The sequence below is a fragment of the Bombus terrestris genome, chromosome 2 (genome assembly GCF_910591885.1).
Source record: "Bombus terrestris chromosome 2, iyBomTerr1.2, whole genome shotgun sequence".
In the NCBI taxonomy this organism is placed as follows: domain Eukaryota; kingdom Metazoa; phylum Arthropoda; class Insecta; order Hymenoptera; family Apidae; genus Bombus; species Bombus terrestris.
In genome coordinates this window covers 1,040,073-1,063,681 of record NC_063270.1, presented here as the reverse complement: position 1 = coordinate 1,063,681, position 23,609 = coordinate 1,040,073, and the positions used below count along the sequence as shown (strand labels likewise).

Here is a 23,609-nt window from a genome sequence, read left to right as displayed (position 1 = left end):
GGCTTATTCTTCATAGACAAGTCTTACAAACACAAAGTTCGGTGCTTTGAATCTTCACTTTCCACTTCTCACGAACAAAATTCGTTTTCCTTAGTCACGCCAGTCCGATGCTTAAATCTCACTTAATCAGAGTATGCGAATAATGTGGGAAGATAGAGCGGGACAGAGATCGTGGTGCTTGGTATGTAACTTTTAAGATATTAGGTATGGTAAATGAACTATTGGTTGTGGAATATATGACGTGGAATATGAAATACGATGTTATAGTACGTAGAAGATTTATATATTCGATTTACTTCAAACGATTACTCACTTTCTGGTTTTACCGCGATTTCGGTACACTCATTCCGTTTTCTTCGAAAGCATGGATCTCTGCCAATATTGAGAATTAAACTTTAGCACTTTATGGACATATTTTCAAGATGTCAAATTAGAAGAAAAAACAAAAAGATTGATTTTTTAGCCCGTCATGCTAAGAAGACCTCCTAGGTTTTATTCATATCGATTATGACCATATTGGAATTCTATCGTTTCGAATCTTATTCAAAACGCTATAAGGAAGTGGTATGGAAAAGAAACTCAGGTTTAAAAGTTGCCTATCATTATATTTGCACTTTCGTTATAAAAAAAGAGTCTTGTTTCACAAAGCAACGTCGAACTTGACATAGTAACGTATTATATAATACCTGCATAATCGTATATATCACAATAAAATGGACGTGTGAATGAGTTTTGCATGTGGTATGTACATCGTGTAAAAATGATAATCATCGAAATTATATGGCAAGCAAACGTATTTCCTCTAAAAAGCCACGCGATTGTCTAAGCAATGAAATTCAGAACATCTCTAGTTCTGACACGTTTTAGGGCTTCCCTCTCCAATTCCTATACATCTTTTAAAGTCTCTTAAGGCCACGTAAAGGTCTCTTAAGTTCTTCGACCATAGCAAATGCTATTCTTTTTAATAACAATGGATACAATTTATAGATTCTGTACAGATATAACAATGTACAAACGCACGAAGTGTATCGAATTATCGACAACTCGTATTTGCTATTTTAGATTCACTCTAAATTAGCCAGACGAGTTCGCTAATCATTCTTTATACGGGTTTATTGGCAAGTTCACTTGAAGTTTCGACAGCTCTGGAACTACGTATCAAGTCATGAGTATCTTGTGCAAACATTTAGGCTTGTGTCTCTCTAGGCGCTTTGCAGAAGGCACAATGTTTACATTCCCTTTGACTCTATTCAGCTCTCTCTTCTTTGAATTTCTCAAGTTCTTGCAACAAAATTCGCCATCTGTTTCAGATTCATGGAATCCATCGATCAAACGTAACGATCAATATAATACGACTCTACCCTCGATCCTAGCTTCGATCGTGTCGTTGCGTTGATTCAGTGACAAAAGCGGAGTCCCGTTTGGAGAACTGTTCGTTTGATTCTTTGAACACAAATATCTTTAGTCTACTTAAAAGAGGTCTACTTAAACGAGACTCTCCCATCCTCGACGGTGCCGTAACAGCTATAACGAACGGCTAAATGGTTCGTACCATCTTTGCACTCTTGTACTTGACCGGTTGGTAGATGTATTGCAATACGCAGGAACTCTAGCATGCCGCAAGCCTTTCTTGTCGCGATCATGAGTGGTATTGCCAAATATTTCACCTAAAATAAGGAGAAATCATCAATATAATTGTATAATTACATCAAAAATCTGTACACATACTTATCAATAAAAGATTTATATCTTTCAATAAAATTTCTACAGGAATTCATCGAATTCTCAGAAACTTGATCGAATCTCATACATTACAGATATAACGGAACATTTATCGGGGCATTTAATGCTTAATTAAATAATCTCTTGTTGTTTAAATTTATTATTTGAATGAAAAAATCTTATCTAAATAGCGGGAAAACCAGTGATTTATTCACAGAGAAGTTTAGACGAACGAAGTTCTGACGTAACTAATACTATATTCGTAGTACATCATGACGTAACCAAGTTTTATAGAACAATTCGTAGCATCACCTGTAATAAACCGCGAAGTGAAATTGCATCATAGTTCCTCCCAGATGTATGGAATTCCCTGACTTCGTTCCATCCCCACCCCACGTTTCACAACGCGGCCAGGCTAACTAGTTCTCACGAACGACTTACGAACGACACAATACGTCAAACACCTGTTTTTTTTTTTATACCATACTGAGAATCTACCAACTAAATAATCGAACGTTTCATTGAAGAGAAAGCAATGGATGCGTAATTGTATTTTACCTCGCGTAAGGCGGCGGCGGCGACGGCGTCGGGTCCCTAGAAACAATCTCCACGGTTCTAGGAACCATGTTGTGTACGGTTGGTAATGACAACGTGTTGCTATTGTTCGGCCTAAATAGATGACTAGGATTCAACTTGATGGCATCGTCGTAGCTAGGTGGCGCGTCCGTGACCGCCTCGTAATCTGGTGGTTTTTGTCTGGATCCACTAGATGGTTCCTCAATGGAGATTACGTGAATAGGATCGTCGATCTGCGTGATACAGAATTTATCATTCGAATCAGCGTTTGAAAAAATTATAAAATAATATTATATATAAATATATACATTGACATATATAAATATATATATTCAAGTACAAGACGATAGTAATTCGATAGAGTTCTATACTTAAAACCATGAATGATCAACGTCTGCCTTTCGAAAGTGACCCCTTCGATCCGATTCGTACGAATCGATTCTTATCTCGTTAATATTTTACGACAGTATTACACGATCAACCGCAAGGATATTAACCCCAAAATGGTCATTCTTCTATATATATCGCGACTGGTCTATAGATACCCACCTACGTGTTTGCCTCGACACTCTTTAGAAACTTTATAGCTGGCCGGATCTAAGTCACGAAAGGGCGCGCGTTTACCGCAGAGTTACGTACGCCGGATACAGAACAGGATGAAAATAGCGCGGTTATTCGAGGCTATAAAGAAAGCTTCGCGGAAAATTGCATAATCGTTTTGTCGGCTTGAATCGCTGGGTGAATGACTGAGAACAGAGCCGATTTTTTCTTCGACGAAACTGACGGTTTTTTTTCATTAGGTAAAAATCGCAAATTAGAGATTTTGCAATGCTGGCACTGGCCGTTCGGTCCCTATTGACTCAAGCGGCTCACGATTTCGTTCGTGATTATTCTATAGATCGATAAATGATCGCGTTTCTTCGTTTGGAAATAATATAGCTGATGTAAAAGCCATTTGTAAAAATATCGCACGATTTTGTTGTTTAGAATTTTTTACTTGATGTCAACTATAGAAGTTGGTATTTGAGAATTTCCTAGTTATTTATTTAATTCATTTGGACCTGTTTATGCGACTAAGATTCTATGATAGAAATTCATACTTGAAGGAACACCATGAAGTTTCCTTTCAAATATATATTTTCTAGGAGAAATCATCAGTATTTCTGTCGTAAATATTGCACGACAATAAATAATGCACTTTGGGATTAAGTCTCTTGTTATACTTGTTGTTAGATATACATATGAATAAATATCTTATAATCGTATTCATGATCTTTGTCAGATTAATTCGTTTCGCTAATAAGATTAATAATTAATAATTAATGATCCACGATTAGATCATTAGTAATGGAAATAGATGATAATCTGGAAGTATAAATGAATATCAATGCATCGCTATATTTCCATTTTACTTAATAACACTGAAATATTATTTGCAAAATATGAATATTTCTTATGTATTTTTTATCATTCTACATTCTCGTTCTACCGAACTATCTATCTCATTGACGTTCTATTTTATTAATAATAGGCTGATTTTAAAACGGTAATTACTGTCAAAAAAAGGTTGCATAACAGAAAATTGACAACTATTTCAAATGTGTCGATTGCAGCTGGGACACGGCAGAATAATCGAAGGATGGCCGCCGATAAATATAGATACGTGCTTCCGGGTGAATATCCTTACAGTAGTAGATAAGTGCACTGTAACTACCAGCGACCTCCTTTATGCATCGAGCCACAGACAGACCTTTGCATTTCTATTGTTTCCCTGCGTGAACGAAAAGAGGAACAGCTGCTATTCTAAGTCACACGACTATACTACGCCCACATATCGCTTTAGAGACAAAATGCAGAATATGTGAAGGAGAGGCAAAAAAGTAAGAGAAACAGCTTTTGAAAGAACAATTTTTGCATGACCAAAATTCGAGTGAAATGAAAGCGTAGACACAATGGGACGTGTAGGACAAAAGAGAACGTGGCAAACAAAGATATGACAAAATCGCGAGGAGATAAAGGAAAACGTGCGACAAAAGAATTCGTTCGGTGATAATCGGAGGATTCTGATCGTCTGGTTCCCAGAATTTACATAATACCTGTGAAAGTAGTGCGATCGCGTCTATGATACTGCTTATAATTGTTCGAGGTATAAGAATTTTTAATTCGATAGCTGTATGAATTAGAAATTTTATTTCTTATTGTAACTTTTGGCATGATACTACGTGTCATAAGGATACATTGATCGCATTCATGTGAGAATTATATCATAAGAAAAGAACAAAAGTGATTTTTTAATACTTTTATACAGGATACGCCGCAAAATAATACTGTAAAGTGAGATATTTACCCACAAAGAAGGAATACAATTTCTTTAATACGGTTCCGTTTCCATAGAAATCGGTTTTATATCAAATATACTCAGTTTCTAAATAATAACCTGATAGATCTTGATATACATCACTTATTGCTACTTATGTTTATAAACGTGGTTAATGTTACATTATTATCATCTATCTGTCGCTTTACCGATTTGTTATTGATACTACTATTGATCGATCCATTAGTAGCTAGTATTGATTTTGATCTATTGATCTTCAAGCTAAGTGCGATTTTTTAATACTCAATAAATCCTCGAATAATTATAAGCGGTACTGTGTACTATGCTTGTATGCTGTAATTATATGTATAGTGAATTGTGGAATAAAAGGAATTACGAAAATTAATTTCGTTTGCCGAACATTTTTCTATCGAACTTTAAACGTTGTGCATAAATTTTCACTCTTGACGAAGCTGATTTGTACCAAGAAGTACATAGCAATTATTGCCGCTTTACGAAACGTTACATGGCGTGTGTTAACTATGTTGATTTTAGCAGCTAGCGAGCGATTTATGAGGCGAGGAAAAGCCACTGCAACAATTTTGATCGAACTATATTATTTTTATCTCGTAGCCTGTTTACAAACGCTGGTGATTACGGTTCCCTTGCGTACTATTACTTGTGCTATAGACGACCGGTTCGCCGTCTATAATAGGAAGTTGACCCGGATCGATCTGAAAAACGCTACAATTTTCGGAGGTCTCAATCAAGTATGTTTCGAAATCCTCAAACTCAAACAAAAGTTTGCCGGTGGTAAATTGAGCCGTTTACAGTGAAAGTGAGGACTTTAACACGTGAAATAAAATCGAAATTAGATTCAATTACTCTTTCAGTCGATAGAATTATAGCTGTTGCTCTATCTTGAATCATTCCGAGAGAAAGGATTCGGATAGATTTCTCGATCTTAGAATATGAATATATAAATGTTGGTAATGTTAAGTGAACTGTCACTGCGGCTAAAGTTCAGAAATATTATCTGTTTAATCGAGAGTTTGTTCGAATTCACTATATATATATAGGTTAATCGTATGCACGTGACTAGTTCTTAAGTTGCTTGAAATACAAAGATGTAGTCAAACGCAGAAGTACAATATCGATCTCAAATTTTCTTGGAACATTGTTGCTCGCAGAAGTTTCAATTTCATCTTTCGATCAGCTAATTAAAAACGTATGATTCGATCTGTTATTAGAATTGCATTTTATAGTATACGATATATTACTTAGTTTTGTATTTTCTTTAACAACAATTACATGTTGTATATGAAAAGGATAAGTCAGTCATAAAATAAGAATCATATTCCAATTAATCGAATCAATGTCGGATTAATTTCTTCAAAATATACCAAATACGATATCAAATCATTCTTTAAACTTATTTGCAATCTCTACTCATGACAAATTTGTATTCCCTGACGTATTTGACAATTTCGATAAAAGATAAAATGATTATCGCTGTAATGGATTAAAAAATGGAGACTTACCTGTGCTGTGATTGGATGATTTGTGTGTTGTGTGTGCATGGTTGCCCTACTTGGCGGTGCGTGCAGCCAACAACACATTGCGGCACATATGAGAAGAGCGCCTGCGATTATGCAAGCAACACCGACATATCGTACCGGTTCGACGTAGTTCTCCGCGAGGCCTAACCAGTTTATCAGTGCTCCAACGCAAAGGAGAACCATTCCGTACCTGTAGGGACGCTGCGAACGCCGCGACTCCTCCAAGGACATTGCTGAAATCGTAAACAGAGATCAGTTTTGCAACTTTCCTGCAAAGTTTCAGACAGATTTCCTTACTATCGTATATCGTTCGATCGCCCACCGCGTTAAAGAAAAAATTTATCGGGATAAATCTTGGCTTTCCTGGAGATCATTGTTTCATTATTAGACGATGGTGATTTCAGAATTTGTTCGGAAGAAAGATCGCTTGATCAATTGAATTTTTACTTCCATCAGTTAGTAATGGAACAATTCTTTCTAACTTGAATTTCATATTTGTAATAATTTTCTGAATTCTGTAATTTGAATTTGAATTTGAAAATTAAGATTTGAATTTAGAAAAAATTTCAAAAATATTAATTCAAATACTCGGGAAATCTCACAGAGTTCACTGGCATTTTGAAAATAGGTTCGCGTCTTTGAATGACGTAGAGGATTTAATTTGTGGACAGTAAATCATTGGACAATGACATAAACAACGATAACGTACGCATGAAGGAACTAACGTTTGGCATTTCAGACGAAATTGTTGGTTTAGATATAGTTTCTCTGATTTATATATTTCTTTAGACTTTATGAATGGATTTGAAACTATAATTTATCGAGCTATGAAAAGTGTGTATCTATTGTTAGAATTTTTTTTTATAGTAGAAAACCTTTTGATCTTTACTGGGAGACAAACCTCTATGTAGATATATACCAAAGTACAGTTTATTTTTAGATAATATTCCACTTCCGTGACTCGATTAGATTGACATATGTACGTACGATCAATTTTAGAAAATGACGCTATATATAACTACGGCGAGGATATTGCCACGTACTTTATTTCCAACTGCACGATATTGATTCGTGCGATGCGCGATGACATAGTGGACAACTCTGTTTCTGAACTTCGTTTCAGATCACGCATGATGTCGAGTATATCTCGAGCAAACATGATGTATTTTAAAGGCACATCCGTCCATTTAGTTATCATTTTTTACACTTTTAATCGTTAAATACATACATATAAAACGTAAATACAACAAATGAATTTTAATGAATTTCAGATTGGACATAAAACCTTACCTTTTTCACACTTCACGTTTCGTAGAAAATTAGAAGAAGTGAAATTAGAAGAAGTCAACATAAATGAAATCTTACATGGAATTCAAATTACAAAGTAAAAATCAACCACAATTTAAGATATAGAAGAAAAACGCGTTTTCTTCGTCAATAAAATATGTATGGAAATCCGTAAACAATAATATCGCGTTAATGGCTATTTGAGTATTAAAATGGAAGTCAATGAATATAAATGACGAATAGGATCGTTACCGACAGGTAAAAGGTAGGAAAGTTATTTGTAGAAGTGGGTTAGTCGAACAAAGCAATTATTTGTCTAGTGACAATGACTTACAATAAAAGTTTGGTAAGTGACGCACAATAAAATCAAGGACAACGATAAATAAGGGTTCTGAAGAAAAGATAAACCGTTTCGACGAAAGTTTGTTTCTGTCGCGAAAACGTTTATTACCCTCTGTCGCATGAAAAATCTCAACGACACTATTCCTGCTGAAGCTGATATCTCGTAATCAAGACGTGCTCTAAGTCTTACACGCTTTCCCTGGTTGCAAAATCCTCTTTGAATCTTATATAAATATATCCTACTTTTATCTTGGTGGTTTTTATCTTTCCTATGATTGTTCTGTACAAAAGAAATCGACAGCTAATTATACATGGTATTGGAGCAAATACGAAAGTTTCTTCAAATTGGGTGATGCTGAATGAAAAGTGTGTAAACATGATGAAATATAAATCGATCGGCGGTAAGTTTGTTTTGGGTGTTAAAGAAATATGCTCGCGTGAAGTAAAAATCTATAAATATTCGAGAAAAAAATATGCGAGAAAAAAAGAGAGAGAAAAGTAGGCTGCACGAGAATGAATATACCGCAAAGGTAGGCCATCTCGGACATCGGCAATCGCACGATCGATATCTGTCACTTCTCTGCCCCGCCGCACCGTATGCTATTTTAGAAATAAAAACCGATCGAATATTAACGCATCTATTTCACTGACTATAAAATGCGAACGATGTTCTTTATCGAAGATCACGCGTGCTCTTTCGTATAACATGAGAAATTCATCCGCCCAATCGCCCACGAGGAAAATATAGTTCATAAACTGTTCGAGGAAATATCGATGTTAACCTTTGCACTTTGAAAACTTTTATAATACGAATTGGTTAAAAACTTCAGTATATTTTTACGATGGACTTTTTGGAAGATATGCGTTTGTTTCGTAAAGCAAACGATAATAAATGTTTGCAAATTCCTTATCGGTGAAAACAGTACAAAAAGCAACATTTCACGTTATCGTTGCACCGGTGCGATACCAAGAAATTACAAATTTCAAAGAGAACACAAACACAGCAAGCTGGAAAGAAGAAGAAAAAAAGGAAAACCTGATGCGTAATTACAAATAGCAGATGAATATGAATATTAATGAATGTAGCGTGATTACAAATTATTCTCTTTTGGTATTCAAATCCTAATTATAACTGAATACCGACGATCAGCAACGTATTATTATTTAAATTATATAACTTATCTCCTTGAAACAGTTCTCGCAAGAAATTAAGAGAGTAAAGTATCTCAATAATGGAATTTGTACAAGACGAGTGAATACAAATAGAAGCAGGGAAACGCAGTACAAAGAACTGCAGAAAGAAAAGAAAGAAGTCGTAATTTCTCAGAACAATCAAATATTTGAATCATTATCTTGCGTTTAACTATTTTTACTAAATATTTAAATCATGATAAGTCACAATTGCGATACTTTGAAAATTGGATAGATCGTTTTGTATGTTTGATATGAGAACACTCGATATCGTAAACACACTTTGATATGAATGAAAGATTATGATAATTCCAAGTTCGTTCTAAAGAATTTACCATTGATTTCGTCCATATCCTAAAATGGCACTTAGACACACGAGAAAATTCGTACTTTGATATGTGCCACACTTCCCGGTCGACTAAAATACGGAGTTATGCCTATCTCCGGCATAGAGAGTTACGTCTTTATACCTGAGGATTACATCTGATAACGGGGCAGAAATCATAAAGATAAGGGATGATATTTTTTAAACTTATCGCTCATTTGTCATAAATAAATTTGTCTAAATACACGTGAAATACTTTATAAAATCATTCTCTTCCCTCGTTTGTTCAATGTGCCGTCGCGTGATTTTTTCATCACTTTGCACGTGATTACTCCGAGACGAGAACATGATTATTATTGCACACGTGAAATTGATTTTCATTTGCATAGGTGCACGAAATAATGGTCAAGGATGTAAGTTTGGTCACGAAAGGGGTATACTTCTTACAAATTGTGATCTTTACAAAAGGTGAAGGTGATTGGGAATAGAATTTGATAATAATTTCTTTAATAGAAATTTTATTCTTTTCCTTTCCTTCTTTTCTTTATGAAAGAAACAAGAAAAATCTGCATTACAATTATAGTATCTAAAATCAATTAGAAAGATTGATACTCCTATAGCTCAACTACTTATGGTATGATTTATATAACGTGTAATTCAAAGTATTTTGACGTAGAACACTGACACAAGAATAAATGAATTTAGTTGAACAGTTACACACACATACACAGAGATAAAATTAAATCGGCACCTAAAAATAGAGCACATCTAGTAATCTGGTTTGTTCCGCTATTTGCAACATCATGGAAGTTTCTCTTGCGTAATTATGAAAATCCAGGACGTGTCTCTAGATGAAGGCTGAACAAGAACTGGAAGTAATCAGAAACAAAAAAAAGGCATTCTTTTAACAGGCATTAACAAACACTTCCTGATTTATAATTGAGCGACATGTGGATAGCAATATATCTGGTTTATGCACAATTTACCCCACATACATTTACAGTAAGTTCCTAGGACATCGATAAGCTTCTACTGATTCTAATTGTAGTTCCTTTGTGAATATTCTATGAGACGATATCGCCAGTACCGTTTCTTACCATTCTATTCTGAAAGCGGAAAATATATGCCACAAAGGAAATCTTTATCCTAAAATTGCGTATGGGGCATCGCTTAATTTCAGTACGAACAATGAGTGTTCATGATAGGCGTCTCGCGTACGTGTGAATTTTCTCAACGGTAGAATCGGGCCATAGCAGTCAGACAAGTCTCTGTCACGTTCTACCTCCATTTTTCCTGCACATAACGCAACTCAGCCGTTATTTTCTCCACTCTGCATACTTGTCGATGATTTTTGGTACGGGAATTTTCTTCTTATGGAAACAGATAAGACACTATGACTCAAGTAGGAGTGGTTCGATTAGGAAGGATTATCGGTGGGCGTGACGGTATTTTACAGAACGCGTCAGTTAGAATCTTGTTTTAATTTCGACGAACTTCGATATTTTATATTAATCTTATTATTTTCTCTCTGGTTTTTTGAAAATTAATCGCTTCAATGAGATATAAAAGATGTTTATAATTTATCATGTGTATCGTAAATTCACGCTTCATCAAATTCAAAAGCATACAAATGAATCAGCGATATTTTTGGCACTTCAGAAATGTATTCAGATTGGATTTGCAGTTTTGTTAGCGATTTCCAGAATATTGAATCATGGGTGAATAACCACGTCAATAATCTCTGAATTGTAAGCGATGTACATTTTGCAATAAATTACGTCGTTTCCTTAAGAGTAATCGTGAAGCTATACAATACTGAATTATCAAAACGTTACGAATAATTCATATTAGGTATTCTATATAAGATAAATGGTCCGCGATACAGTGAATAACTTGGAGAAGTAATATTACGCAATTCCATGAATTCAGATAAGAAAGGATGATATTCGTAAAATCAAACCTGATTTCCAACTAATTTGAAACACGAGGAAAATATATAAGCCTCCTCCCCAGGTGATAGAATTATCGCAACGATATGATGACAATGGAAAAAGGAAATGGTAATCAAAGACATCAATCATAAGTAGTTACATACGTGCAAATATTTGATTACTTAACTGATTTATGATATGTACATCGAATCGAAATCATATTTATATGTACTATCAAGAATTTCCAAAACGGATACGTGCCATTATCGATTAATTTAATCCCTAATCATTAAATTTCGTTTCGATAGATCTGTGTATCATTGATTACCTTTAATTATCGTTTAAGCTCAAATTACATAGTGTACAAGACGCTTTAAGCACAAAAATATGTTTCTATGTTACCACACGAAGAATAATATTATAATATTGCAATAAGTAATATTGTTACAGAATGTATATATATGCGTGTGTATAAATATTGTTATAGGATGTTAAAGAATCAATCATAAACAATGTGCACGTGATAGACAGATAGTAGATACGATAATAGCAATTAAAAAACGTTAGCAACTGATTAGGATACGTTATGACATTAAATTAATAACTCTTGTTCTTACCAGCCATTTGGTTGATAGCAAAACAATAGCCCGATGATACGACGGGAGCGATGCAATATAAAACCTTAAGTAATTGCACAGTATATAACCAACTGTGATAGATTGAAATGAATGAAGTGCGTTTACAATAACGACAGCGACAGTATAGAACAGTCTGAAAAGAATTTCGAACGTTTGCGTGGAAATTGCAATAAAAATGTGACGCTTATATGTTTATAAATTAAAAATGTCACATTCGATTAAAATAGAAAGCGAAACTCCGTTGCAAAATATGAAATAATTTCTTTAAAAAAAATCGCTGTTTCCTTATTATATGACAGTGTACTATACCATATTTCACAACTATACCACATGCTTTTATCGTATCTTTAACATATTTAAAGTATTAAATGGTACAAGGGCACGATAAATGACGAACTCATTCACACATAAAATATCTAATTTACATTCCAGCCATATTGCTTTAACTTCGTCATCTTTTTTTCACACTGGGCTAAAAATGAACCATCGGTCGAACAAATATTATTTATGCTCGAAGATCGCCTGCCTACATTTTAAATGTAATTTCAAACGTTCACTGTTCGTGATAAAATGGATCAAGGTTGCATGGTTTTCACTATTAGAACAGCGATGTCGCACGTAATAATAAATACACGTGCTACGCAGAAAACGTGAACATGAGAAACGTGAGAGAAATGCAGTAGCCTAAGAACCAAATCGGCATCGACGTTTCCGTTTTTTATACATTTACTTTGCAAAAACATGTTTACCTGTGTTATATCGCCGTGTACAATCGGTAAAAACTTAACCGGTCTCGTGCTTAACTAATATCTTGCCATTTTTGCTTTTATTTTATCACACGGAACGAAAATTGAAATGCAGCTATACCGGCGTCAAATCGAACGAAATACGAGAGATAGATGACATAATGTATCAACAAAGTAAAACGTATAAAATTGGGATTCGCAACATTTAATAGATAAATAGACAACAAATACCTGGTACTATTACATTGAGAAACAGCGTTGCACCACCGATTAGTGCACGGTTCACATAAATACACATGTTACATCTCCGCGAAGTCCATTAAAATCTGCTTTCTGTAAATCATTCTTCTTTAGAACGAACACTATTCAGTACACTGGTTAGAATCAATATTCTTGGAAACGGACGAAGCACAGTTAATCGAATCAGCACAAGATGTTTACCCGATCGTTCTTCATGATCGTCAAATAAGCATCTATTCTGTTTCTGCTTTCAATAAAAACACTTGCAATTCGCATTCACAGTGCTTGCTACCAACGTTCTAAGTTGACGCGCTGCGATGTCGAATAAATGGTTACGTACACGTGCGGTTACTTGGTCGTTGAAAATAGGGACGAAGAAAAATTAGCCTCTGGTAGCGGTTTTTGTATCGATTTTTACACAAGGTACAGTTTCGTGGAATACAGACTTCCTGAACGGAAGATCGATCTGCGTGTATACTTTCTCGCGTTTCGGGAATAACCCGTTATCGCGTACTATACTATACCGCACGTGACGTTTTAACGCTACTCTACATTTAATATACGCGGTTCCCTGTTATAAATTATACATATACCGTTGGTTTCTCTGCATAAACTCGCGTTTTCGTCCCAGCGATTTCTGTCGATCGTTGCGTCAACGAGGCTGCAACTGTTACATGGTTACACGGCCATTTACATGGCTTAACCTTAACCCAATTTTACACCTTGCGCCACGAGCAGCGCTTAATGAAAGAAAAGCAAACGATCGACTCTGCGACCGCCTAGCTTATAAGTTAATGGGCCATTTAATGCACCGAAATGGCTGCTCTTCCTGTTTTTAGATATTCATTAATATCGTGCATATTAACTGCGGAAAATTTTCAATTCCGTGTAACTGTTTATATCTCTTCATAGCTCGAGCATCTAATAATTTTAGAACAAATTATTCGCCAGTGGTAGTCACATTTAGTGGCTTTCGTATGGCTACAAAAATCTGATACTATGAAAATGAAATTTAAGTATAAAACCTGATAAAAACATACATTATTTTCCAAACATAACGTCAACTTATAGATGTGCTAAAAGTTTGATATACGTTATAATAGATAATATACTTTCTCTTTAATCTTCTCTGTTATATTTCCTATTCTTCGTTCATTTTGATTGTTCGACGATTGTAGAGACATAAACTGCGCGACTAGAATACATGCCTCGTATTTTCTATTTAATGAAAACCTGACTGATAGTATAATCGATAGAACGCTAATCCTCTGGTAGTATCTTCCGCATCCTACGTTTGTCTTGTATATTTTATAATTACACCTCATGGACGTCACTAGATAAGAACACACGCAATTATTCTGTTGTTTTATCGAAATCATATGAGTGGCAATATAGTGATTTTTTCCCTGTTTCATATATCTTTGAATATCTTCATTTTGTACTATTTGTGGCATACTTTCTCCTCAATTATTTTGTGTTCCAACCTTTTATTCATACCGTTAATATCTTAATAAAAAAATTCAAAAAGACATGTTAATGCATTCGTGGTCACTAACTATGATTTCTTACTCTGCATTAAATTGCTTCCACGAAAGCCTTAAAGATTGCCAATAAAACTATCGATTATTCCAATGAAATGTCAGATTGGTTTTATTATAAAACTTTTTTCTTAAGACCGAACAAAACGTAATTCCAAGGTTGATGAAATCATCTCTAAAACCAGCTAATATTTCATTAAACACGAAGCCGAATAAAGTCACGATGTTCTCCTAAATATTGATACGAGTTTCATAAAACTGATGTAACCACGAAACGTTGCAGAATCATCTTATTTAAATAATCTCACAATTTCACATACAGACGAGTCCTACGTGATTTATCGCGTTCCTTGTACTTCGTATAAATTTCTTTTAATAAATTGATTCACCGTGATCAAAAACATTACACGTTACACAGCACAAAAGTTGCAGTAGTCTCGTGGCATTGTAAAAGGCTGACTGATAGATAATCGTGCGAACACTTTTTCAATTACTCCGGTATCGATTTCCATCGTCACGCAATGAATGCAGAAGAATTCTTTGAACTCTGACCTGCGTCACGCGGTTCGCAGCAGATAGTCATACATTAGAATATTGTCTGAATGCTCGCGACAGGGGTCATGGGTACCTAAGCACGTGACGCTTCTAACTATGGAAGTACCTTGAAAGTACGTTGATAATAAAATACGCAGCGAAAAGAGAAAAAGGTCGATAATTGAAGACCTCTCGTAGACAATACTGTAAATACTAAATATCAATGTTTTTAGAAAATAAAATTGTTTTTGACATTTGATTTGTTTTGATTATTACAAAAGTTATCTTAAGTACATCTTAAGTCATGTGTACAATAATCCAAATGCACCATAAAGTTTTTTAACTTTTGCACTAATGCGGTCAAAATTCATCGAAAAAAGAATTGTATTTGTAAAAAAGTCTGTACGTGCCACTTCTTAGTTGCAAAGAAAACTGAATGTGCTATTCATTAAAATTTCCAAACAGTGTAAATATCAACTCTGTTTGCTCTTAAATAACTTGTACCAAAACAAAAGATATATTCTTTCAGGACATTCTTTTTATTTTTATTGCAAAAGTATACTTTATAATGTTCCGTGCAAGAATTGTTATAGAATTAGTGATATTTAGTATCTATATGTTCGAGCATATCTACCACTTAATGCCATTTACATTGTTTTATACAGAGGAAATGTTAGACGTAAGAGTGGTGTTATCCTTTAACACTATTAGCGTTAAATTAGTTGTAACATTATTATTATCTACAAATGGAAATTGCTCTTAAATTCTATACTACAGTATTCCTATTGACATGTAGGAAATTATATGTTAAAAAAGCAACATTTTTCAATTTTTGCACTTGGAGTGTCGTCTACAAGAAACCTTCAATTATGTATAATTCGTATTCGATTCGCAAATATAAAGAAAAGGAAAACAAAAATCACACGGTCACTGGTAATACTACACAATATCGGTTAAAATACGATCACTTATAGTATGATCATAAATTGACAAAAAAGGAATTTGGCCAGTCAGTGGTCAGATTCAATAAATGATTCACAATCTCAAACAAATGATACGAGAGCACCAATGGTAAAACGAAAGGGAACAAAAGAACATGCATACACACAGACATTGTATGTAACCAGTAAATAAATTTGCGGCATTGATATCGTGAGAGTTATCGTCGGTTAATAGACACAACACGAAAACTTACGTCAAAATCGTAACTCTCACGAGATTGCGACGCTTAAGAAGGGAGACGCCAATCAAGGAAGAAGTGAACCTAAATTAAAAAGGAAAACAAAAGATGAAGAAAAATGGCGAAGAGGAAAGACGAAGACGAAATGAAAGGCAAATATGATTTAGCTGATATCGCGCTTAAATGTGACCCGTGCTAAAGATGCTTTGTCTACCTTGGTATTTGCACTGTTATAAGAACAATTGATTTTTGTACATTCAGACATTTACTCGTATCATATACATTATTCCTTGATAATTAATAATCACACAATACGATAACAACGCATTACGCTAATACCAGAATTACCAAAAACATCAAAATTATAGATCTTACATTTTTTGTTTTTATAATTATTAAGAAAATGAAAAATTATAATTGTTTATGTATGTTACAGATCAGCAAACCTAGTGTTTCAAGAATGGGAAGACTTTAGACTTGATCTAATCGTCAAGATGGACGAAGTTTTAGATTTACTATGTAGCCGATTCATTTTACGTTAATGTTGTCAAATTAACAGAAATTTTATCGGGTGGTGATGTCACTTCACAGACTGATTCGTCAATTATTTTACGTCCACGTTCACGGACGAATAGCTCATACTTTGATTAGAAATTGCATCATTTGTGTTCTACTGCATAACATCGCTCCTTTATTTTCTATTATATAAATTAACATTCTCATGTGTCATCTTTCAATATTTGCAGCTCTTCCTAAAAAGTTTTATTTAATCGGTGGTATTCAATGTGCTAATGCGTCATGTAGAGGCGTTCTCCGCGATTTCAATCGAATCTCTTCGTTTCTATCGCCGACACAATAAGTCAAGAAATATAAGGACATTATCCAAATCAATTATTCAGAGGTAAAGTACTCCTTTTCTGTTTTATGTCGAAAAGGGATACATATATGCTATCTCAAAATTCATGAACGCAATGCAAATAGGCATCTTTGCGGGGAAATAAAGACAGAATGGAGGGGAAAAGAAAGGAGTAAAAGGTAAAAGTAAAATTTGTGGTTTCTTTGATAAATTGGATATATGGATGCAAATTGTAGCGAGGTGATCTTTCGGCAAATTCCACTTGAATCCTGTGAAATGAACCGAAAAATTCGGAATCTCGATAAACAACAGATATTGCTTCGGAACTTTTAATTCTGTCAATATTTGGGAATATCTTGAATAGCCAGAGTATGTCCTCATATACTAATTAAGGTTTTCCGTATTTAAATGCAACTGTTAATTAGTTACATTGAAACTAATTATTGTTGTTAGTAACATTGTTCATCGAAGACAGAGCATTAAAATCCTTTGCTTTCATTTCAAATTCAATATGAGATAAGATTTCGTTTTTCTATAATTTATAATATGTGACTGCTTAATGAACACGTGAATACGCGACTGTGTAATAATTATTTACAAATGTGTTAGTAAGTCTGAAATGGCGTAGAATATTCCACTAACGTTATATACGGTGTCGCGATCTACATGTATTCCTAACCTTGAGTTTATAGACCGAAACCAAGTGTAAAAGGTTCATAAGCTGAATTTGTTCGTACAAATAAAAGTGTCAATTTTCAAAGGAACACCAGTCGCCTAAGTTATTGAATTCGATGCCGCTTTACCATTATTATTCATTACCATCTGTTCTACCTATTTTATTTAGCAGATTGCCAGTGAGTTGGCTTTTTTAAAGCCGTCGAATATGATTTAACAAGAATAATTACCGTAAACGGGAAAAGACAGAGTAATATCCTATTTACGAACAATTTTAAAATTAGTCATGAATATCTTCTCACGAAAATAGATTCTTCTAATTGCAACTGCTATTACGACTACATAATCGACTGTTATTTGTTGTTTGAGTCAGAAAACATCATTCATTTCAACAATTCATTTACAAAATAGCAAGCATGACATCAATCCAAATATCATTAAATTTCTAATCGATCCAAACTTTTACCACAAAATCTAATTCTACCATATTTCGTACTATACGTAAATAATAGCTATAGACATTTCCAGTACATTTTTCTATAGAACGTGTATTAAGAAACTTACGTGTAAGAAATGTTTGCTTTGCAAATCTTTATTGTCGCTTATTCAAATGAAATGCTACTATTGACTTACAAAATCATGAAATTAGATTGAACGGTGGTTATGAACAATTGTGCGAGAACCTGTGTTCATAGAGTTGTTTCGACATGGAATACTGAAAAGGCATATATAAGTAAATTTTACACGAGCATAAATGAAAAGTGGAGCACACACTAGGAAAAGGTTTAGTGAAAGTGTCTGCCAATGACTCGAGATGAACACGTTTTTCAGCACGTGGTACGTGGATCTCATTTTGAATCAAAGCGCGTGGCTAAACGCGTGTTTTATTAATAACTCGTTATACTTGGTGATCTCGTGCAATGATATCGAAATTGTGAAATAGTGAGTGGCGACGCTATGCCGAGTATGAGTAATTCTTACTTCCGCAAACTGATTTTCCGTTTTGAGTTTCCTAATTCCAAATTTAATTAAAAATCGTTTTACAGTATTCTTTGTATAGAAATAATGAATTTATGACACTTTTTCACTTCATAAATATCTTAACTATGTACTGATATATAGAAACTATTATTAAAACTGTGTATTATTCGAAGTTGTGAGTGCTAATGAACAGTAACAAATTGTGATTTACAGTTCGCCTTGGACTTATCGACATGCTATTTGTCGACATAATTAAATTACCATACCCAGTCTAATTTCCTCTCGCAACTTCGCACTTCGAAGCGTGCTGCGTGATTAGTCGTTGACAACAGGATCATATTTTGCACTTATTACGTGTTTTACGATAAATTCGCAATAACACTCACTTATTTATTAAATAATGAAGTACTGAAATTCTTAAATATACCAAGTGCAGAATGATCTCTATTCTAGTATAAATATTTTTTTCTCTTCATCTTTATCCCCTTCTCCTTTGGGAATGAGGTATTTTTTTGCATTATCAATATTCAAAACTATCGAGTTTGTCTCATAACGATGGTACTGGTTATCAAGAAAATAGAAATTTTATATATACTTTTTAATAACAGAATTAATAACAGAACTAATTAAAGCTTTAGTTTATGATAATTTCTGACAAAGAATGTTGAATTGACTGCTAATACTTACAGTATGTGTACATCTGACAGTATACCTTGTACATTTCTAAAATATACAGTGAGTAACTTTAATATTCGGACACCACAAAATTTTAATTTTGTCCCACTATAATTTTGTTTACAACAGAAAAAAACATGCATGATCAGATATAATATTAAGGCAATACTAAAGTCTAGTTAACAATAGTATAAATTTTATTTCCATACCTTGTAACATTGGGTCAATAATATATCTTAAATGAAAGGTCTGATCTTAACATTATTTTAATATTCGGACACAGAGATGCAGCAACATTCGTGATGCTTTGTATTCCAGAACTCCAAGGCTATCATTGTTTACAAACATGCTAATCTACATGTAAATACCATATTAAGCTTCGTAGCATCAGTTGCTTTTCGATATTCGTAAAATTGACAAATCATAATGGCACACAAAAATAATACCAGTTTTAATATACGGCAACTCGTAATTTTTCATAATGCTAATAGAAAATCGTATAGACAAATTGCAGCCATGCTTAATTTAAGTAAGAGCACAATAGAAGATATAATTAAAAGGTTTAAACAAGAAGATCGTATAGAATCTATACCACAAAAAGGACAGTCAAGAAAGTTGGATATCAGTGACCAAAGGAAAATAATAAGAAAAATAAAGGTAAATCCTTAATTAAGTGCTCTAAAACTAGCTGACGAACTTTTGATAGAGACAGAAAAAGGTACATCCCCAAACTATACGCAGAGCACTGAAAAAAGGTGGTCACAACGGAAGAGTTGCTCAAAAAAGCCATTTGTAAAAGAGGCAAATAGAAAGAAAAGATTAAATTATGCACGATAATTTTAAAAAGAAATCACATGGTGAAATGACGTAATTTTTAGCGATAAAAGTAAATTTAATATTTTTAGCAAAGAGTGGTTGGCGAAAAAAGAATAAAGAATCAAAATTTAAAAATATGAAACCCACTGTAAAGCACAGTGGTGAAAGCATGCTTGTGTATGAATCTATTGCAACGTTTGAAACAGGTGAAATAGTTTTCATTGATAGCATTAGGGACAAAAATATATATTTAAACGTTTTAGAAAAATAATTTACGCAAAAATTCAATAAAAATTGAAATTGTTGATATTTTTAGATACTACCAAGAAAATGACCCCAAACATAAGGCCCGTATTGTACAGGAATATTTGTTGTATAACTGTCTAAAATTGTTACGCCCTCCACCTCAATCACCAAATTTGAAACTTCATTGAAAACTTATGGGACGAACTAGAAAGGCAAATTATAAAACTGCAATAACGTCAAAAGAAGTGTTGAAACAGCGATAAAAGGGAGAATGGAATGATATTAATATCGAATACCTGATAAAATTAATTTGTAATATGCCCCAACGTTTGAAGGAAGTTATTAGTCAAGGAGGTTACTCTACAAGGTATTAAATCACTTATAAAACATAAAAATTAAGAAAAAATTACTTATATCTTAGAGTGTCCGAATATTCAAGTAATGTTAAAATTAGACATTGTTTCATTTAATACGTATTATTTAACAAGTTTTGGATGTTATGTAAATAAAATTCATACTATTGTTAATTAGACACAGAGCCTAAATATTATACCTGACTACTTACGTTTTTTCCCGTTATGAATAAAATTATAGTGCAATAAAATACAAATTTTCTGGTGTCCGAATATTGAAGTTACTTGTTGTAAGTACGTTTAGCCGAATAAATAAACACGTCACTGACTTTCACATTTCAATTCGTAAACATAACAAGCCTGAAAAGTGACTTAAACATCAATAATAAAGCGGATTATAGAAATGTAACGACAAAACGTAATTAATAATAATTCTTTAATTGAAATTGGTAATTGAAATCTCGTTTATGAGTGAGAATATGCTTCATATCAGCATACAGAGAATTAATTAAAATTTTCATAAATCAATATTTCAAGTAAACAAATTCTACTTCGACTTCCTTGAACACAAAATTAATAAACTTCAGGACTTCCACTTCAACAATATTATCATATTATGACAAGATACATTGTGTACGGAGAAGACAATATCAAAACAGTGTATAAGGAAGTGAAATATAATCGCTATTATAACTGCAGAAACAATGAAAATTCTTAATTTTCTTCATTTCTCACAAAGGAAGTTAGATAATTGCTTGAAGCTGCTGGAATCATAGATATAACTTCAAATTTCATTAGTGACGCAATTTGAAACTTTAATGGAAATTATCAATATCCCACTTTTTCCTTCTCTCTCTCTCTCTCTCTCTCTCTTTTGTTAATATTCTCAATAAAATCTTCGAAGATGCGTCATGCTCATGACGGAATATTCCCGATTACAGTCACGTGATCGAGAGGCGCGACAATACACGTGCATTCGATCAAATGAATTAGTTATTATATCGTTAATTTTCGTATATAATTGCCGTGGAAGAGATCGGTATTTATGCATTCTGTCGTGAAGAAAAAACTGTGCGATATATAAATCAAACACAGTTTATAAAGTTCATTAACAATTCGCAATTATAGTATTCCCATAGCTCTGACCAATCATGTTGTCTGTTCGACGTATATTGATTCACGCCTTCAAAACTAGCATATTTCCCACTTGTTATACATCGTTCATTGGAAGATCGTTTGATATATTCCATTTTTTATTGTCATGTAATTGCTGCACAGATAGTGGCATGTTTAATAATCGATGACTACGTATACTTGAATAATTTGCTAGAATTCGCTAGAATTTGCTAGTATTCGATCCTTGATACATCGAGTATATGTATGGCATATCTATCTATAAATCCTGTCTGACCACTTTCGTACGTCCCTGTTCACCGTGGTAATTTACGTCAGTGATGTCCTTAATTTCTGTTTACGATCGACAATCCGTATTTGTATCAGCCAAATGACAGTTACCGGTATTTCCTATACACCAATTCGTTGTACTACGATGACGATATAAATTTTCCCGGTCCTAGGAATCTGTCTCGTCGTCTAGGAAACGATTACTAGAGCGTATAAATAGCTTTACCATTTTAGAAAGCGTTTTTAATAGACACCGATAAAACGTTTCAGGTCGCTTCATCTAAAGCGAACTTCGTTTCGAAGCGATAAGATTTCGCAAACTTCTCAATATTCTCTTTTAATAAATTTCTTAAAATTGAATCTTCATGTCCAAGTAATCGAAGCAGAGAATTTTTCAGACAAGTTTATTTCAATGATATCTCTATTTCGATAATTATCCATGAATTATAAATATTCTCATATATTTTCAAATATTTTTCTACAAGAAATTATAATTTTCTTCGAAACGCATTCTATATATTTAATATCTATATATATTTCATATTACACTATATATCTAATTGCAATGAATGAAATTAAAGAATTTGAATGAAATCCCGGATTTTGTACGCAAACAATTGAAATGTTTGCTTTGCATCGAGTTTGGTTTTCTCGGCGCGAAAATACAAATTTATAAACGATAGAAAACTTTGTAAAATTAAAATAATTTTTGCCCAACGTAGCATATCATATGATAGAGATGCCTTTTATGGGGCAGAACCAATGAAGTCGAAAGACATACCAAACTCCGTACACAAACAAATAAAAGCGCTACAAAATATCGTGTAAAATTGTAGAAAAAAAAACGCGATTCGCATTTAAACGAATCAATTAATAAAAAAGGAAACATCGAGAGGATTTGAGATCTGCTTTGTGTCATTGATACTTATTTTCAGGATCGCGAGAAAAGGCAAACAATCTCTGGCACCTACCTCTGGACTGAATATGGCGATCGAGACGCTGCGTTTTGACGATTCTCGTTTTTCACTGTTTTTCTCACAAATAGAACTTTACTCACTGAATCTCGTATTTTTAATTGGTAAGCTTTCACTGCTCTTCTGTGCATCTGGAGATCGATTCGTAACGATACGTGCGATCGAGCGCGCGAACAACCCCCGGCGTAACGACACCAAGAGAGCGCAGCTGCCACACGGAGAACTCGTCGCGGACTGGCGTGATTCCCGCTTCTGTACGCTATTCTAACCCACGGCTGCCAGTTTTACCGCTTGACTCGGCTACGAGTATAGCGCGTATCATTGATGTGAGCGCAGACGTGAGGTTGCGTTGCTTTCACGCTGCGTGGGGAACCCGGTTTTTGAACATCGCGATATCCTCCGTGTACACTTCGAACTTCCTTAGATATCTTTCGTTTGCAGTTGTATTTTATGTGGGTCACGTAATAATGTCTTTTGCCGTAATTATGCAACCGTGTTATGAT

At 33.9% G+C, this 23,609-nt stretch overlaps 1 protein-coding gene across 8 annotated transcripts; it reads right to left on the bottom strand.

The window, feature by feature from the left end:
- Positions 1-584: 584 nt before the first annotated feature.
- On the bottom strand, positions 585-23,367 carry LOC100648927. Of its 8 annotated transcripts, none has more exons than XM_048414266.1 (5): positions 14,733-14,747; positions 12,866-13,795; positions 6,157-6,407; positions 2,281-2,531; positions 585-1,667 (listed from the first exon to the last, which is right to left on the bottom strand). In XM_048414266.1, the coding sequence occupies exons 2-5, from the start codon at positions 12,930-12,932 to the stop codon at positions 1,664-1,666; spliced, it is 573 nt and encodes a 190-aa protein (XP_048270223.1). In that variant the 5' UTR covers positions 12,933-13,795; positions 14,733-14,747; the 3' UTR covers positions 585-1,663. The 8 variants fall into 8 exon arrangements, with proteins under 8 accessions (XP_048270223.1, XP_048270224.1, XP_048270226.1 ...); XM_048414267.1 differs by lacking the exon at positions 14,733-14,747 and having other exon boundaries at positions 12,866-13,118; positions 13,468-14,724; XM_048414269.1 differs by lacking the exon at positions 14,733-14,747 and having other exon boundaries at positions 12,866-12,967; positions 13,468-14,724.
- Positions 23,368-23,609: the final 242 nt, after the last annotated feature.

Excerpts from the sequence above, each read along its gene's own strand:
- LOC100648927 (XM_048414266.1), bottom strand. The coding sequence starts at position 12,932 with ATGTGTATTTATGTGAACCGTGCACTAATCGGTGGTGCAACGCTGTTT. Across the intron at positions 6,408-12,865 it reads TCTCAATGTAATAGTACCAG|CAATGTCCTTGGAGGAGTCG; the intron begins GTATTTGTTGTC and ends TTACGATTTCAG. Across the intron at positions 2,532-6,156 it reads ATCATCCAATCACAGCACAG|ATCGACGATCCTATTCACGT; the intron begins GTAAGTCTCCAT and ends TGTATCACGCAG.